The 19,174-nt window shown below is 50.5% G+C and overlaps 1 protein-coding gene and 1 long non-coding RNA gene across 12 annotated transcripts in view; one reads left to right on the top strand and one right to left on the bottom strand.

Annotated features, from left to right (window-relative positions):
* Window positions 1–3,794: 3,794 nt before the first annotated feature.
* LOC149122491 (uncharacterized) overlaps window positions 3,795–19,174 on the top strand; it is a 52,084-nt gene continuing 36,704 nt past the window's right edge. For 3 of the 11 annotated variants that reach the window (XR_016219524.1, XR_016219522.1, XR_016219520.1), the window contains exon 1: window positions 3,795–8,347. Coding sequence is in view for 3 of the 11 variants with exons in the window: in XM_089312064.1 (XP_089168190.1) it covers window positions 8,245–8,347; window positions 8,952–9,047 (199 nt within the window). In the remaining 8 variants the exon portion in view is untranslated. Of the gene's footprint in view, window positions 9,048–19,174 lie in introns of all 11 variants that reach the window. The other 8 variants (XR_016219519.1, XM_089312065.1, XR_016219518.1 and 5 more) reach the window with 6 other exon arrangements.
* Window positions 8,514–9,856, bottom strand: LOC149122492 (uncharacterized). The gene is made up of 2 exons (XR_016219526.1): window positions 9,629–9,856; window positions 8,514–9,264 (listed from the first exon to the last, which is right to left on the bottom strand). It is a non-coding gene; the product is annotated as an uncharacterized LOC149122492 (long non-coding RNA).

The following is a 19,174-nucleotide window of genomic DNA, read 5'->3' as shown; positions in this document are numbered from 1 at the left end:
AAGTGGCAGCTTCAATCACTGCACCAGACGCCCGCCCCCCTTGCTCACTTCCGGTGTCCTTGAATGAGTTCTTTGATTCTCACCATGATTGTTTCTCAGTTTATTTCTTCCTTTTAAATTTATTTGATGCATTTAATGTGGAGTTTAATATGGTCTTTTAGGGAATAGAAAAATCTAAAACCTCGGTGAAGAGAGTGGGTGTGTGCGAGGGTGCTGTGGGGGACAGGCAGTGTCACGTTCTTTGTGCCGGAGTGGTGGGACCTCGGTGAGGGATTCGGATCTGGACCCACCCTCCCCCAAAGGGCCCCGTGTTTAATGCTCTGTGGTTCCCTTTAGTCTGTGAAATGGGTTCATGCCTGGGGCTGGCACAGTGGCGCAGTATGTTAATCCTCCGTCTGCGGTGCCGCCATCCCATATGGGCACCGGTTCTAGTCCTGGCTACTCCTCTTCCCATCCAGCTCTCTGCTGTGGCCTGGGAAAGCAGTAGAAGGTGGCCCAAGTCCTTGGGCCCCTGCACCCACATGGGAGACCCGGAAGAAGCTCCTGGCTCCTGGCTTTGGATCGGTGTAGCTCTGGCCATTGCGGCCATCTGGGGAGTGAACCAATGGAAGGAACACCTGTTTCTTTGTCTCTCCCTCTGCCTGTAACTCTTACCTCTCAAATAAATAAATAAAATCTTTTAAAAAAAAAATGGGTTCATGCCAAGAGATGCGGCAAATAAGTCAGTAAACTTTAGATCCCCAGTGTAGAGAAGCAGTACTTCTCCGCGAGTGCAGTGAGTTCAGCCTCCTCTCCATTGCCGTTTAAAATTATGTGCGCGTACAGCTGGAAGTGCAGTGTTCGATTTAGTGCAGGGAGGCTCATGTGAGTGATTCCGTTCATACCGACCGTTAATGTTGCTACAATGTTTGTACAAAGACAAAACCCACTGAGCTTTGGGACTGATCACTGATGTGGTCAAATCTCTCTCTTTTTTTTTTAAACACTTGAATGTTTTTACGGGATAAAATATTTCAGCACATGTATACAATGCAAACTGATCGGGCCAGGCAATTAGCATTCCCATTTCTTTGTCTTCTTGTTGTGTGTGGGTCTGATGATTTCCTGTCTTCAGACAATATACAACAGGCAAAAATCTCATTTGTTATTTCCGTCCTAGCGTAGGGAGAGAGTGGAGAAAGCAAGTAGACAGCTGTGGTTGAATAGCCTTTATACCTTCCTCCACGTGTAGTTGGCTTGTGAGTTACCATGACAATACCATGAAATATCTGTGCCAAGGCTGTGTGTTCATCTGGGTTGCTGGGGTCCCATTTTTTAATGAATTATGTGGGTTAATAATCAATGTCGTTGTTTGCCCCAAGATTAGTGAAAGTAGGTTCACACCACTTCCGTGATGCACTCAAGGACCTGCCTGGAGGGGTGGGTGGTGCTGGCTGGGCCACAGCTTTGGACCCCACATCCCATACTGGAGAGCAGATTTGAGCCCCAGCCACTCTGCTGCAGATCCAGCTTCCTGCTAATGCACGTGGGACAGCAGCTGACCCTGGTCTAGGTGTCACTGCCATCTGGGCCCCTGGCTTTGGCCTGGTCCAGTCTTGGCTGCTGCAGGCACTGGGCGGGGAGGGGGGTAAAGCAGAGGATGGGAGGTCTCTCTGTTTCTCCCCCCCACCTCTCTCTCACTCCACGTTTCAGGTAATAATTAAGTAAAGCTTAAAAATAAAAAAGGAACCTGCGCTGTAGAGCCACGTAATAATTCAGGTGATGTAAAGCAAATTTATTGCATTGGTTAAACTTGAATTGAACTGGCAGTAAAGTTAGATCTAGATCCAGTTTCACACTTACTGCTGATGAAAGATGGCCCTGTTAAGTAAAATATTTTCCTGGGAGTGCAGATACAACACAAAGTAGGGCACTTCAGAGGTGCTAGGTTAAGACAAAATGAAGAAACTGGAATGTGTTTGGATTTCTGCAAGTTCACCGTGGAATTAGTGCATTTTTACCATACAAATGGTAATTGAGAAGCCCAGGAAACTTACAGTTATTTGTTAAGTGGAATGGACTTACAGATACTGCTGTCCTGGAATCTTGTGGGTTTTAAGACCTTAATTTAAAAAAAAGAACAAAAAAAATTTTTAAGGATTTATTTGAAAGAGTTACACAGAGAAGGGAAGAGAGAGAGAGAAAGGGAGATCTTCCATCTGCTGGTTCACTCCCCAAATGGCCTTAATGGCTGGAACTCGGCTAATCTGAAGCCCGGAGCTTCTTCCAGGTCTCCACGTGGGTGCAGGGGCCCTGAGGGTATTTTTACATCAGCCTTGGATCTGGTGTTCATTTATTTACTCATTGACTCATCTGTTCATTTAAAAGATTTTGGGGGCCGGTGCTGTGGCGCAGCGGGTTAAAGCCCTGGCCTGCGATACCGGCATCCCATATGGGCGCCGGTTCTGGTCTGAGCTGCTCCACTTCCCATCCAGCTCTCTGCTGTGGCCTGGGAAAGCAGTAGAAGATGGCCCAAGTCCTTGGGTCCCTGCACCCGCATGGGAGACCTGGAAGAAGCTCCTGGCTCCTGGCTTCGGATCAGCCCAGCTCTGGCTGTTGTGGCCATTTGGGGAGTTAACCAGAGGATGGAAAACTTTCTCTCTCTCTCTCTCTAACTCTGTCTTTCAAATAAATAAAATAAATCTTTTGAAAACCACACACCACGCACTGTGTCGGTGCTAAACTAAGACAGCCAAGGTTCTTGCTTGAATGGAAAGGAAGTAACGTTCTGGAGAGAGTTGGCAGACAGAAAATAGCAAACCAACAAGATACCTGGACTGTGTTAAGTGCTACAAAGGAAGGGCAGAGGATACTGAGCCAGGCAGGATGGGGGCGGGGCGCCCCTTAGCTCGCTGCTCCAGGAAGGGTTAAGACGCCTGCCTCTTGGACTGTGGCTCATTGCCCCGCGCTCCTAGAAGCAGCCTATGAGCCCGGTTAGTGCCTTTAGGCGGGATGGTGACTTAGGGGGACGAGGTTAGGCGGATTGCTTGAAACCTAGCGGTCCGCGTGACCAGGACCAGTGTGACTAGGCCTTCAGAGACAGCCTTTTAGGATGGCACCGTTGGTTCTGTGAATATTGAAGCCATTTAAAAAATTAATTTAGAGACAGAGAGCGTGCTCCCATCTGTTTATCCTCCAAGAGCCTGCAAGTGACCAAGGCTGGGCCTGCTGAAGCTAGGGTCTGGGAGCACAGTCCATGTCTCCCACGTGGGTGGCGGGCATCCAACTGCTTGAGATCACTGGTTGCCTTCCAGGATCTGCGTTAGCAGGAGGGAGGAGTGGGAGCTAGAGCTGTGGATCGACCCAGATACTCCGATGTGGGACTCAGGTGTCTTAGCCAGCATCAGCCACTAGGCCAAACTCTTGCCTAGTGGTTGTTAAAAATTTCTTTTTAAGGTTTATTTACTTGAAAGTCAGAGTTACAGTGAGAGGGAGAGGGAGAGGGAGAGGGAGAGGGAGAGGGAGAGGGAGAGGGAGAGGGAGAGGGAGAGAGAGAGGCTTCCATCCACTGGTTCACTCCCAACAGCCACGGCTGGGCCAAGCTGAAGCCAGGAGCTTCTTCCAGGTCTCCCACAAGGGTAGCAGGGACCCAAGGACTCGGGCCATCCTCTATTGCTTTTCCCAGGCCACAGCAGGGAGCTGGATATGAAGTGGAGCAGCCAGGACACGAACTGGCGCCCATAAGGCATGCTGGCCCTGCACGAGGCTGTCTTACCTGCTGTGTCACAACGCTGGCCCCTTTAATCTTTTAAAAATATTTATGTGAAAGAGTGACAGGGAGTGGCAGAGATCATCATCTGTAGGTTCACTCCCCAAATGGCTGAAGCCAGGAGCCCGGGACCCCTCGGGTCTCTCACTTGGGTGGCAAGGGCCCTGCATACTTTCTTTGGCAATATTCATTTCTTCCATAATGTTCTTCCAGAACTCTCTGCAGTCCTCTCGTGTTGTTTGTAGCAAATGTGTTCACTTCCAGGGTAGCCTCGTTCCTGAGTTGTTAAGTGAGGCCAGCGCGTATGGCTTTATAATTTTGTAATACAAAGGGTGTTTTTATGTTGATGAGTTCTGTTCCTTTATTGGCTCATGTTATTGAGCACCTGCTAGGTCCTGGCAACATCACAAGGACACAATAAAGAACAAACAACCTCTGTTCCTCACCAAAGTTCGCATCTCTGATTGCGGGTCTAGCGTGCTTTTCTCTTTCTGAATATGCTAATCTGCTGTGCAGATCAGCCCTGAAGACAAGCTTTAGGTGGGGTAAATAGATCTCTTTTATGCTCTACCTTCCTTCACGCTTGCGCATTATTGCTGTCAGTGATTTTTTTTGTATCCTTTGGGATGTGGGTACTTTAACTTTTTATTAAGGTAATTTGGGTGTGTTAGAGACTCAACTCTTTGGGCCCTGAGGGTGCTTTTCTTTGCTTAGAAGCATCTAACTGCTCCTGGCTGACTGATGGTGCAGTCGCGACACCGCTGGACTGAAGATCTAACTTGGAGCTCGTGAGATAAATCATTTCCACATTCTTGCTTAAGTGGCCATTTCAGTGTGCAGACGCACACTTTCTGTTGAAAGCGAACCTGAGAGTCTCCTTGACCCAAGGTCTCAACAATTTTTGAGCAACATAGGTGTGATGGCTTAGAAAGAGCTTGGTAGATGAAAAAAAAAGAAGATCCTGTAAGATTAGAATTTTTCCCGTTGAGGAATTATTGGCCCAAGCATCCCTTTGAAATGGTGTGTTTCAGATGTATCAGTCGTGAGAATCAGGGCTGTTTTTATTTTTATGATTGACTGACATGCAGAAAGGACTGGGTTTGAGCCTGCTGAGCATTGGCTTAGCCACATCTCAATTTCTCTAGACGGATTCCTGAATTCCCGTGAACGTGTTGATCCTGAGACACGCAACCTGTGGTAGTGAGCGCTGCTTTTCTTTTCTTGGATGCTCTGTATGACACCACAGACTCTTACTGCTTTCACGCATGAACATGAAGGACCAGTCTCTGGGTGAATGCAGGGCTTGTGTGGTCAGGCGCGTCCCCTGGGGGACGCCTAACTGCCTTTGGTCACAGACCAGAAGAAAGAGGGGCAGCCCCATCTCCTCCTCCTTCACGGAGCCCTGTCTGTGCGTCCAGCAAAGAGCTGTGTCCCAGGCGTACTGAATATTTTTTTTTAAAAGGTTTATTTATTTATTTGTTAGGTAGAGTTACAGAGAGAGAGAGAGATCTTCCATCCACTGGTTTACTCCCCAAATGGCTGCAATGGCTAGGGCTGGGCCAGGCCAAAGCCAGGAGCCGGAAGCTTCTCACGTGGGTGCAAGGCCCCAAGGACTCGGGCCATCCTCCACTGCCTTCCCGGGTGCATCAGCAGACACAATCTGCTTGTTTCTGAAGGGCACATGTATCTTTACCTTTATTTTATTTTAAAATGTTATGTATTTGAGAAGCAGAGAGTTGGACGGCTAGACAGAGAAAGAAATCCCACACGTTGGTTCACTCCCCAGACTCCGCGGTGGCCTCGCGTGGGCTAGCCCAGCTGGGACACAGGAACCCAGTCCGAGTCTCCTGTCTGGATGGCAGGGACCCAACTCCCTGAGCTGTCACTGCGCATCCTGGGGTGCACACATCAGCAGGAAGCTGCAATTGAGAGCAAAACCGGAACAAGAACCCAGGTGCTCTGATGTGGGAAACAGGCATCCCAAAGGGCAGATGAACTCACGGTACCACAAGGCCCCTGGCCCCTAGGTTTTAAAGGACGGATATTTGGAATGAGCTCTTGACATTTTAAGAATTGCTAAGGTGCTGATTTATCAAAGAAGGAGCATTATACATAGCCTTTTCCCTTTTACAAATGACTAAAGTAGTAGGTCAGCATCATGGAGAGTTGGGTGGGCAGGGACCACCCATAACCCTGCCATTTCATTTCTCTGACCTACAAATACGTGGAGCATGCATGCCATCACAAGGCACATGTAATCCACCTTCTGTTTAATTTCACATTGGCTTCAGCCTTTTTCTCTATTGCGTTAGTCTTCATAACTCAGAGAACTAAGCATCTCATTAGGAAGATGGGCCACGATTGACATCGCCCCGTCATTGCGATTTAGGTTGTTTCAGATTTTGAACTGACGTTTTTTCTTTCGGATCATTTCTTGGGCTCAGGTTCCAGCAATAGGATTACTGTCTCAAAGGAAATCGACATTTTTGTGACTAATACACATCGTTAAACTGCTTTATAAAAGGTTTGGCTGTTTGCTTTGCTGAAGTTGAAAGGTGAATCATCAGCCACGAGCCAGGGCTCACATTTTTGGACAATTAATTATTATTCCCATATTAGGCAAACGGAGAAGAGGCCTGTGCCCACTAATTCTCTTCTAATTGATTTCATTGCGTAGCACTGACTCGTGGAGAGAAATGCCCCGGCCACAAGACATTCCCGACATCAGAGGCATCACTCTGGGAAAGTCTGGACCGCTCCCAATTTTGTAATCAGTTCCCAGAGCTCCCTCCTGTTTCTTTTGGCAAAGATATCAGTGGCTGCGGTCAGACGCAGCTGGAGGGTTGCAGGCACAGGGCGAGCAGATCAAGGTACCTGTTTTTAGCAGTAGGTTGGCAGTCTGTGGCCAGGTGTCTGGGTATTTTGAGAGAAGTAATTTTGAAAATTTGCAATTCAGAAATGAACAGCGGCAGAGTCACAGGCAGGCCTCATGTGGAAATTCTCTCTCTCATCACCGATCAGCTGGCAGGGCATAGCGGGTTCCGGGGAAGGCACACCTCTGCCAGGGAGGTGCCCGGGGCCTTGCTCAACGGACCCGCGTGGGCCTTGCTGCCCTTGGCTTGCTGGGGTTCTCCCTCTGGGACAAGCAAGGGCTTGGAAACAGGAGTCCCAACAACCCTGAACTTCAGCTTCTGGCTGTGGATGACTCCGGCCGATATCTTCATTTTTGTAGCCAAAGATGTAACTTCCTTGCTTCTCGGTGCTTCTGTGAGGCTACGCGCAGGATGTGAAACGCAAACTCACGTTGGTAGTTCACCAGCAGATTTCATCGCATATGTAATTAGGATTAATGGCAAACACCATTTTGACTACTTGTGGCTTGCATTGACTTAGGCCATCCCAGCTCTTCAATAATGTGTTAAACATTAAAAAAAAATAGCATTTCCTCCTGTCCAGCAGGTTAAGAGGAAGTTGGTCCATTCTGCGGAACTGGTCTTGAGTTTACTGACCATTACTTTATTTGCTGACCGGCAGAGTTCTAGCGTGAATAATAGCATTCTTTAGCAACTTATTCTATTTAGCATAGCATTTTGAACATCGAATGGCAATTTGATAAGAAAGACTCAGGCTATTTAGGGGAGGAATAAAAGATGAAATGGGTGTAGGTTTCACTCTGTTAGTTATATTAAATTAATGCTGTCAGGAGATGCTGGATTCTAGGTCAAACGGCTGAAACTTATAAGTAGTCTTAGCACCAGGGAGCCATCCTTATTCAAATACTTCTCAGGTGCAGCTGGGCGGGTGTGCGTGCATGGGGGTGCACCTGTTCAGGGCCAGGCACTGGTTCAGGTACTAGGGCTACTGCTGGAAACTAAACAGAGACCCTCCTCCTGTTGGGGGAGACAGACAGGAAGTCAGCAAAGCTGTGATATGTCAGAGGGAGATAAGGACCACAGAGGAAGAGCCCGTGGGCAGGTGCTCCTTTTGGATAGGACTTTGCCATCAGGTAGGTTAGGGCGCCTCTCCCATCAGAGGGACATGAGAGCGAGACCTGCAGGAAGTAGGGGGCTCTGAGCTTGTCCTGTGGATATTGGGGGGCAGAGAGGACAGTGTGAACCAAGGCCCTGAGGCAGCAGCGTGCCTGGTGTGTCCCACTAAGCGGGGCAGTACTGTGGCTGGAGGATGAATAGCAGTAAGGTCAGAGACGTGGTGGGGTGGCCGGATCCTACAAGGCTTGTGAATACAGACGAGGGCTTGCGTAGGCTTCCGTAGGGACTGATGCTCGGGGAGCGATATCCGACTTTAAAGGAGCATGGGCGTAGGTGCGTGGGGAGGGAGGGAATGAGTAACACCACACACAGCTGTGCTTCCAGGCGGCAGCCTCTGGCCACAGGCAGCTGCTGCAGTGTGAGCTGATGAAAACCTGGGTCCCTCAGGTGCAGTAGCACAGGAGGCTTCCCTGGGCGGTGGGGACGGAGAGACCACTCCTCGTCCAGATGGGAGATAACTGTGTCTCGGATGAGGCGGTGGTACTGGCGGTGATGGGATACATCTTGAAGGCAGCAGCAGTGGGCTCTTCTGACGGAGTTGATGTGCGAGGTGAGAAAGCAGTGGACGTTGTGTGTGACGGCGAGGAAAGAGAATGAGAGATACAAGAGGAGGGGTCCGCCTGTCGAAGGGTCCCGCGTACCTCGAACGGCGAGGGAAGCCGGGCTGTCCAGGGAGGCTGATTTGGAGAATCCTGAGGTCCGCCGTGGAAGACCAAGGGAGAGACAGGTGCCTCGGAAGTTTAGGGATGGTGGAGAAGTTTCAGAGTTGCTCCGAGCTGACAAGCGCACCAGAACACAGCTGTTAGCCAGGAGGGCCCTCCTGAGGTTGCTGGCCTTGAACCTCTGCCCTTTTGCTCTGGTGCAGCCAAGTTCCCTTGCAAGGGGAGGGGAAACAGCTGGGTTCATCCGGGACTGGCATTTTCCTAGGTGGATTCACGGAAAATACAGAGGGGAAGGGAGCCAAAGGAATTGGCCCGAAGGATAGGGTAAAGACCGTGGGATCTAAACTAAGGAAGAAGGCGGGAAAGGCAGAGGGGATCAGCGGTCTGGAGGCCCCAGTGTTTCTAGGAACAACTGGAGCTGGGATTGCGCAAGTTGGGAGAAGACGTGCCCCTGAAGGGGCTCAGGGCTTGAATCAGTGACTTTGCACGCAGAGCTGTTTTGGGCTACGGCCAGGTCAGTTGGTCAGTTTGCAATTTCTGCAGCTACATCTTCACTGGAGGCCGACCTGCCAAGCCCCAGCGTTCCAGGTAATCTCACTGTGCATGCCCGCTCACCAGCTAGGACAGCCAAAAGCCCCAGAGCCCCGCGAGGGGGGCCGGTCCCAAAAACCAGCTGGGTAACTGTGGATCCAGAATAAATGAAGCTTCCGGTCCCTTCCACCTCCAGTCCGGGCGTCTTCATCTGTCCATGTCCGGGCCCTTGGGTATCAAGGGCGTGGGAAGCTGGCCCGTACCTCACGCTGTCCTTGGGTGGGGTGGGGGGTGACAAGAATCAGACGCCAGCAGCACCCGGGGAGGACTGGATCTTTACCTGTCCTCCCCAGCTCTCCCTCTGAAAGCCACTTGTCCCCACCGTGGCCCGCGAGTGCCTGTGGCCCTGTGGCCCTTTCCGTGGTATTTATTCAGGAGGCGGAACCTCCCCCTCCCCCATGGCGCTTCCCTCTCGGCGCGGGAACCAGGAGCTATCTGAGCTAAGTTTTTAACAAGGTGGTCCCAGCTCAGGCTTCGTTGGGCTGACTGGTGCAGTGAGTGGCAGATTTTAGCGAAAACAGCAGCACTGTTTCCCCCTCGGGGCTTCTGGGGTCCCTGGAATGTCCGAACCACCTTACCTGCTCTTTAAACTGGTTGAGCCTCTCGGGAACAGAAAACAAAAAAAGGACGTTCAAATGCAAATAGATAGCTGTGGAAAACAACCGGGATAACCCCGGAGCTGACGTCTGCAGAAGGTCTCTGGGAAAATCTCCCACGATGCACTTCTTTTCGTGGATTGGAGTCCCGAGGTGGGCAAGGAAGGCAAAAACTACACAAAAACAAACCAAAGATTTCATACTTGGAATCTGCTCGGGACCAGTTGAATAGCTAATTGTTCCTTGAGTTCGTCCGCGGCCCCACCCCACCCCCCTTCCTGCCTGAATAGATAGATAATCCTCACAAAACGGCCATTCATTCTGCAAGTGGAAATCTCCGGCGTCCTCACTGCCGACCTTGGCTGGAGTGCGCCGGAGACTGAGTGATGGATGTGTGTGTGCTGTAGCTGCCGTGTGTGGTGGCCCCTCGTTTGCACAGATGTTCTAGCGAGGGGAAAGGAAGATGTGTGGCATTTTCCTTAATGAGCACCACGAGGCTGGATCTGGTAGATACGCGTTTAAGATACACCGTGGTTCTTGCAACCTGTTTTTGAGCACTCACTTGATCGTTTTTTGTTGCTTCAAGAAAGGACGCGGTGATTATTACTGGTCCCCTTTGCTTCACCTTTCGCTGAGCCCACAGATACTTCGGAAGGGAACTAAAATGAGAGGCTACAGCTCAGCACCAAGGGTGGTGTCTGAGATTTGTCATTGCTAAATTTGGGCTCCTATTTGTTGTTTGCTATGAACTGGCTACGATTCACTTTAGGGTAAATTGTTTAGCTCTATTTTACTGTAATTTAGAAAACCAGAATGAGAAATATGTGATAGTGAAAAAAAAAAACTGTAAAGGCATTTTTATAGCTTCACGTGATCAGAAACCCCAGTTGGGTTTTTGGTTTTTGTTTTAACTGACGGTGTCTGATCTTGTGAGCAGGTCTGTATTTCTTAGCATGTTGAGCTCTTATATTTTAAGCTGTCTTTTAATTTCAGGCGCTTACCAAGCCTTCAGTTTGTTAATGGAAAGCAATCCCATTTACACCGGCTGGCTACCCAGCAACTTGATTCTGGTAAAATAATCTCTTAAATCCTTATATACACAGTCCCTGGCTGTTGGCTTTATAAGGTCAGTAGCAGCAGGCCAGCCCTGTGGCTGTCAGGAGCCCGGGCTGTCTAAGATAGCAGGAACTCCGACAAACACACAAACTAGCCAAGAGTTTAAACAGTACCGTTCGAGCTGAGTTTAACCCGGTCTGTACAGAGAACTCTTAAAAAATGACCAGCAGGGCTGCATTAGCTCTGAGAATTGTTAAAAAGCAAGGGCTGGAAAATGGACTTGCCCAAGTTCAGCTATTCTTAAACTATGAGAGACTACAACAGTGTTTCTGAGGCTGCCTACTTTTGAAGGAGAAAAGCTTTGGAAACTGGCCTTGGCTCTCAAGAGTCAGTTCTGCTGGGTTAGCACGAGTTTGGGGGTTTTAGGAACCTGGAATACGGGGCTCCAGGGTTCTGAGTTCCAACATTGCGAGTCAGCCTGACCTGTCAGCCAATCTCTTGGTTTCTCTCTTGAGAGAGGAACTAAGACTGTTGACTTTTCGGGAGTTGCAAAACACAGGGTGAAGGGATAAGCAAGTACTGTGTAAACATAAACATACCATGAGATGCATGAAGGGGTGCATGCTAATAAAGACAAAGCGCATTCTTAGAGGAATTGCAAGTTAGTGCTCTTTATATAAGAAAAGGGAATTTGATTTTCAGAATAGAGGTTTCTGTTTGCAGTCTTCAAGAGTGTGCTGGGTCGGAGTGCAGTTCATCTGTTATGCTTTGCCAGGTTAACTGGTGACCAGAGAGCAAACCGCACGCGTTATGGAAGTGTGCATGGCAGCCTGGTCCTGCGGGGAGGCCTTGTCGCACAGCAGGTTGAGCTGCCACTTGCACGCCCACATCCTATGCTGCAGTGCTTGCATTTGAGTGCCAGCTCGGGCTCCGCATCACGGCTTCCTGCCGCTGCACCCTGGGAGGCAGCAGCTGATGGCTCAAGCGCTCAGGCCCCTGCCACCGATGTGGAAGACCTGGAATGCGTTCTGGGCTCCCGGCTTTGGCCTGGCCCATTCCTGGCAATTGTGGACCTTGGGGGAATGAACCAGTGGATGCAAGATCTCTCTCCCTCTCTTTATCACTGTGCCTTTCAAATACTTTCATACATATATAAATTTTTTTAAAAAACCTTAAAAGAAAGATTTTTTTTAAAAAAAGGTTGATTGGAGCACTCATTTTACTCCTGTTTCCTAGGATGGCTTTTTTGTACCCACTTGAGGTTTTTTTCTTTTTAATTAGTTTGTTTATTTTATGTGAAAGATACAGAGAGACAGGTCTCCCATTCAGATGCTGATTCACTCTGCGGATGCCCACAGCAGCCAGGGCTGGGCCTGGCCGAAGCCAGGAGCCTGGGACTCCAACCGGGTCTCCTTTGGGGGTGGCGGGGTCCCCTGAGCCAGTGCTGCTGCCTCCCAAGGTGTGAATTAGCAGGAAGCTGAAGCTGGGACTTAGACCCAGGCACTTAACTGTTGCACCAAATCCTGCCCCTGTTTTTTTTTTTTTTTTTTTTTTTAAATTTTTTTTTGACAGGCAGAGTGGACAGTGAGAGAGACAGAGAATCCTATTTTAATTTTTTTAAAATGAAATAAAACACTGAAGATAATGTCAAATTCCCTTTGAATTTGATAATTCCATTCCTGTTCCATTTCCCTCCATCTGTCTTTACCTCCTAAAGCCTGTTTGATATGTTCTTCTGTATACATTAACTCAGACCCATAATCAATAAAGCATTATTTAATGGTTGACATATATATATACACAAGTTATTTCACATATACCTATTTCTGTAGGATTTGCTGACTTTCTTTGAAGATTATATATATTCATTGCTTTTAATTGCTGTCTGGCATTTCATAGTATAAATAATAGCACATTTTATTAATTAGTCCTTTAGCAGATATGTGATGGTTTAAAATTTTTCACTAATATAAACAATGCTTGTATTATTTTTCATATGTTGGATATAGGCAATAGTTTTTTTTAAAGATTTATTTGTTTATTCGAAAGAGTTACACAGAGAGAGAAGGAGAGGCAGAGAGAGGTCTTCTATCCGCTGGTTCACTCCCCAGTTGGCTGCAACGGCCAGAGCTGTGCTGATCTGAAGCCAGGAGCCTGGAGCTTCTTCAGGGTCTCCCATGTGGGTGCCAAGGACTTGGGCCATCTTCTACTGCTTTCCCAGGTCACAGCGGAGAGCTAGATGGGAAGTGGAGCTGCAGGGTCTTGAACCAGAGTCCATATGGGATACTGGAGCTTCAGGCCAGGACATTAACCTGCCTGCCCCCAGGCAATAGTCTCTTAGTCTAGATACCTTCAGGCAGGAATTACTCTGTTTTAAATATGCACAATCTAACTTTTTAAGAAATTTTCATTTTCAGCTGTTTGAAAACTCTTTCCCCAAATACTGTCCAATATTTGTCACATTTCTTAGCCTTGTCAATGTTGAGAGTAACAAATGGGTTTTCTAGCTTCGCTCCAATCCATTCTGTTCCGCTCCAGGGCTGGTCCTACAGACAGCTCTGCCTGGGACACTCTCGGTCAAACACTGCAGGGCCTGCCGGCCACACACCCTGTGCAGGCTGCACCAGGTCCTCTGCCAGCGTCCTGTCTCACCCTCACCTCTCCCTGCCCACAGCTGGGCCAGAGCGAGCCGTCACCATCTCCTCCAACTCAGATTTTACTTCTCTCGCCTCTGCAACTTGATCGTGCTCCTCTGTATTCCTTTATTGATTCAATAAATATTTATTGAGCTCTTTCCTTCCTGCCAGGTGCTGGGAATATAAGGGTGAATGAGAAAGACGGCCTATAGGCCCTCTCAGAGCCTGCAGGTGTTAGCAGAGATGGGCAGAAAAACCAGTTAAAAAAAAAAAAAATTGAGCTAGGCCGGCGCCGCAGCTCAACAGGCTAATCCTCTGCCTTGCGGCACCGGCACACCAGGTTCTAGTCCCGGTCGGGGCGCTGGATTCTGTCCCGGTTGCCCCTCTTCCAGGCCAGCTCTCTGCTGTGGCCCGGGAAGGCAGTGGAGGATGGCCCAAGTACTTGGGCCCTGCACCTGCATGGGAGACCAGGAGAAGCACCTGGCTCCTGCCTTTGGATCAGCGCGGTGTGCTGGCCGCAGCGCGCCAGCCATGGCAGCCATTGGAGGGTGAACCAATGGTAAAGGAAGACCTTTCTCTGTCTCTCTCACTGTCCACTTTGCCTGTCAAAAAAAAAAATATATATTGAGCTAGATAATTTCCCATAGTTTTACGTACTGTAGAGAAAGCGGAGAATGTTAATGTTGCGTTTATATGGGGGAGGAAAGAGTGGGGGGGTGTCCAGGGGAACCACAGGGAGGCAGGTGCTCCAGGAAGGTTATCTCCCTCCTGAGACTGGCAGCATGGAGCTCATTCAGCAGCAAGGGCAGGGGCCTGTGTGCTAAGAACAGAGCAGCCCTTGTGGCTGGGTGCTCAGGGCTGGGAGGAGACACAGGCAGGCACAGCTGTGCCTCGCAGGCCTCGCGATGTTGTCTTCCCAGGCCAGTGCAGGGGAGTGAAGTTTGCTCTGTCAAGCCGTGACCCATCCTCTCGTGGTAAGCACACCTGACCCTGCTGACTGAGAGCCGACTCCCTGGAGCACAGCGGCGCCATGGCATCCGCAGCAGGAAACACAGCACCGAGGGGATCTTGGTGCCTGTTCTTGCCGCATGCTAATTTGCTTGCAGGGTGCTGCTTCGCTTCTGCTTTACAGGGTGGGGGAAGAAGAGAGAGAAAAGGTGCTACACACAGAAGCCTGTCCTTCCTGGTGTCTCTGTGCAGCGAACGGGGTTTCAGTGACCAACTTTGCTGGGGCGCATCTGAGCTGCTTTGCAGTTCAAAGCAGACATGTTTAGCTCTCCCTGGCTGCTGGTAAGACCAGTTAGAGTTTTAAAAGTGGCTTTTTCCTTCTCTGCTTAGAATAACAGTTTGTAGCCTGTGCCCTGCAGGGTCCTGTTTTTCGTGCTTGGCTGGGGGAGCCTTTGTCCAGCATCAGCCGTAACACTAGATGCTCAGCGTCGTCTTTGAGTTGTGCATCCAGGGTGTCTTATAGGTGCAAAGAGCTGAGGTCCACGGTTGTCCTTAGGAACCCCCGGGTTACAGAATTAGTAGTGGGGAAGCTGGTGTTTGTGTCTGCGTGTCTACCCCGTGCTCTCGAAGGCTGCCGCGCATTAAGTCACAGGAGAGCAGACATGATCTCGTCCCTCCAGCCGCTGGGCGGGACTGTGGGTCACATCCTTCCTCCTGAACTCTTTCTCTCCGAGCTGTTGTCACAGACAGCGAGAGAGGCGGTCGGTACACTCCTGGCCCTGCCAGGAGTGGAGCAGGAGCGGGACCACCCCGGCGAGGTCTTCTCCGCTAGCATCTCGGCCATTCTGCTTCCGTATTTGTAAGGCAGGGGTAATGCCTGCACCTACCTCCTTGGGCCATGCACGACTGAATGGCCTAGTGCACTTCACGGGCTCAGAGCAGCACCTTGCACTGGGTGAGCTGCCGCTGAGGGTTCTGCCAACCTCAGTTGTCCCCTGCTGGGGAGCTAATGTGGGCCCCCCAAGGCTGCTCTGACCTTCCCTCGGGATACGTTATGGGGTCGCGTTGCCTGGGAGTCCATTCCCAAAGCTTCAGATGTGATCCTGAATGAGTTTGTGCTTGTGGCTCTGACCCGTCTCGCAACCTGCATTTTGGACTAACTGTTGAGAAAGCCAGCTCTGGGGTGGGTGCTGTGGTGCAGTTGGTTGAGTTTTCCCTTGGGGCACCGGTTCAAATCCCAGCCTCTCCACTTCCCATCCAGCTCCCTGCTGATGCGCCCTGGGAGGCAGCAGGTGACAGTTCCAGTGCTTGGGCCCTGCCATCCATGTGGGAGACCTGGATGGAGCTCCGGGCTCCTAGCTTTGGCCTGGCCCGGCCCGGCCCGGTCCTGGCTGTTGCAGGCATTTGGAAAGTGAACCAGTGAATGGAAGATCTTCGTCTTTCCCTGTCGCTCTGCCTTTCAAGTAAATGAATATAAGTAAATAGATATTAAAGAAATTTTAAAAAATCCTTTTTAGGCATCCCAAGGACAAGATGTTCAAAACCAAACTCACTTCCTTTGCTTCTATGCCGAGACTTTTTTCGGTGCCTTTGCCTGGTGGGGAATGTACATCTTCGCCTATCCACTTCGGAACCACAGAGTTCTCTTTCTCTGCTTCCCTTCAGACTGCAGCCAGACAGTCAGTGACATGTCAGCTGTCCCACCACCACCACCACCACCATCTTCATCATCATCATCATCGCCATTACCACCTCGGGTAGAGAGACGTGGGCATGGTCTCATTCATTCGCACAGTGACCCGGGAGGCAGAATTTCCTCCCACGTGAAATAAATAGGCTGAGGGTCTAAAGAAGTCAATGTCTTGCCCGAGAGCCATGGCCTTGTGGCCTGAGTCTCAGAGCCTTGTCCAGGGCGGTCCCTCCTATCACCATAGCATGACCACTTTCGCTCGGCCAGGATCTAGCGTGGAGATTTGCAGCGGGCTTCTATCGACCAAGCCCTCTGTCTTCCGGGCCCTCCCCTCTGCACCCTGTGCGGGCATCACCATGATACAACACAGGTTGCATCCTGTGACTGCTCTGCCTGAAAACCATGGTCGGCGCCCTCTGCACCTTCTGGAACCCAGTGTCCCACCCAGCATACGATCCTCTCCGCAGTCTTCTCCTAACCACACCCCTTCCCTCTGTGCTCCTGGCCCTGCTGCTCCTTGGGCGCCTGCTCCCTCTCAACGCATAGCAGGTGCCGCACCTGCTGCCTCGGGCCTGGAACACTGCTTCTTCCTCTTGGCCTAGGGAGACCCTTTTCCTCCTTGATGTTAGCTCAGGAGCCACATCCTCTGTGAAGGCCACCGCTCCCACCTGCATCCCTCCAAGCACTCTGCCCACATCTGGGACTGTGTGAGCTCTGAACGGGGCACCAGGGTGTGACAGCTCAGACAGAGACAAGGAGCCAAGTGGGAGAGGCTGGTAGAGTTGGGTCCTGGGGGATGGCTGGGACCCGTCCACGTCCATGCTCTTTGTCTCTGCCCTGACACCATGCCCTTCTCCATCAGCAGGAAGGTTATGCCGGCCAGAGATTCTTTAAGATTTGAATGCACCCCCATCTCTATAAACCGGAACTGGAAGGCAGGGTCATGCTCTAAAATAATAAAGTTAGGGTTTTGTTAGAAACGGGAAAAGGGAAGGCAGCTAGGAAGTTGATTACTATTTGATTGGTTTACTGTGTGAGGACGCAGCCTTCTCATTTGCAGGTACCCTGGCTTTTGCCCCTGTGGTTGACAGTGGGGCTGGCACGGTGTGTGTGTGTGTGTGTGTGTGTGTGTGTGTGTGTGAGAGAGAGAGAGAGAGAGAGAGAGAGATTCACCATGGGTCTCGCTCTACCTTCCTGTCCCAGCAGCTCTGTCAGATCCCTAACCTGGCCTGTGTGTCGGATTCCTGGGGCTCCAGCCCAAACCCACTGAATTGGAAAAGGAACCCTAAATCTGGCAAATCTGCATCTGCGAAAACCTGCCCTTGTGCAAGGTTGGGGACCTGCCTGGGACACGCAGCCCTCCACCCTCCTCCATCCCTCAGCTTTCTATACAGTCTTTGTCATTTAAAAAAAAATCAGTGTTTTCGCCTTTTCCTAAACAATATCGGCTTTCTCAGTGCCTGGTTCACCTTCGAAGTGGCCGGCCGGGGAGGGAGAAAATCTGGCTCCGTTCAGACAATAGGAGAAGGAAGGTGCAAACTTGCTCAGCTTCCCCACCTGCTTGCTCCCCGAGGTGTCCCCCCCACCCCGCGTCCTGCGGGGCAATTTAAATGCTAATTGAGTTCAGCACAGCATCTTTCCAGCCATCAGATAGGACTGTTTTTATGACAGTCTTCCTCCTCTTTTCTCCACCCTATATCTGAGCTTCCCTTTGGCTGGACGGGCAGGTGTTTACATTCTTTGACTTTTCAAACCTAAAATCAAATCCTACCCCCGTGTCTTCTCAGCAGTAGGAGGAGAGGGAGGCACCCGCCCCCTTGAACCTGAGCTTTGCCGTCCTTGCTGAGCCACTCCCTGGGGCTCTGCTGCGCCAGGCGCCCCACACCTAGGAAAAGCACCTTGGAAAATCTCCCTCTCGCTCTGAGCCGGAAGTTGGTGTGTAGCAATTTGAATTCCAAAAGGGAGACCGGAATTCAGAACTTGCCTGGATGCGGAGTAATTTATATGTGCTTTAAAACTTGCTTTTAGAGATGTCTGATGCTCTCATGAGTGCTCTTTCGGGCTGGTGATCTATGGGGGAGATTCTTTGCATATTTCTTCCTGCTGCCTGGGAGTTGAATAGAAATGGTGCGGCAGTGGGTTTGCCGTGTTTAGAGAAAATTGGCGGTTTTTTCTCAAGTTTTGCATTGTTAAGATTCTTTTAAAGAATTAACAAGAACAACAACAACAAAAATAATGAACCAGATAGTGAGAGCTGATGCCGAATGTCAGCTCGGCTTCTAGGATGTCTGCCCTCCTATGTTGATCCTTAGTTGAACAGACAGCCAGGAGATATTACTACAACTGGATTAACAGGGGAAGGGCAGGAAGCTACAGTTTCCTTAGAATCAGAAAGAAAGTTTACAGAACTCTGTTGGGCATCTGGCTTATAGACAGACAGAAGTTGACATAATTTGTGTTTGGAATCGCTGTTTTGTTTTTACTGTAAAAGTGATCCCTTTTCAATAAGGTTCAGAACAGCCACGCTCCTCCAGGCGGCACCTTGGAAAGCCCCTCAGTGTTAACCACAGCCTGAGGCCCTTTTCCCGAGGTGGAAATGTCCTGTCGAGCCAGGGAACCCAAGCTTTCTCCCGAGCGTGCTGAGTAGTGGAACGGAAGCGGCTTGATCCCTCCGTGCACGGAGCCCCGGAGGCGGGTGTCTCTGGGAGCCCCAGTAGCAGCCGTGGTCAGAACACCAGCGGCTGAGTGCTCTCACTCCAGCCCTCCAGCTCTTCGGCTTTTACTTTCAATAATTGCAGAGAGGCCAAATCGTTCCCTCTTGCTGACGGAGTGGGAATGTGGACCCAGGCAGAATGACTGCAGTGCCCTGGCGACACCCACTGTGCACCCTCTCCCAGCTCATAAACAGGGGTGCTCACCGGCCAGGAATGCTGAGTGCGGGAAGAATGCCATGGGCTGTTTTCTCTCCGGGAAGGATGCACGGGGCAAGGCGGGGTGGGATGGGAGACAGGCCCCGGACACAAGGGCTGAAAATAACGGTCTGGGCCGGCGCCGCGGCTCACTAGGCTAATCCTCCGCCTTGCAGCGCCGGCACACCGGGTTCTAGTCCCGGTCGGGGCGCCGGATTCTGTCCCGGTTGCCCCTCTTCCAGGCCAGCTCTCTGCTGTGGCCAGGGAGTGCAGTGGAGGATGGCCCAGG

This window comes from Oryctolagus cuniculus, chromosome 13 (genome assembly GCF_051225735.1).
Source record: "Oryctolagus cuniculus isolate XC-2025 breed Fujian yellow rabbit chromosome 13, ASM5122573v1, whole genome shotgun sequence".
Classification (NCBI taxonomy): Eukaryota; Metazoa; Chordata; class Mammalia; order Lagomorpha; family Leporidae; genus Oryctolagus; species Oryctolagus cuniculus.
Note: the sequence above shows the minus strand (reverse complement) of the source record. Positions and strands in the feature narration are given on the sequence as shown.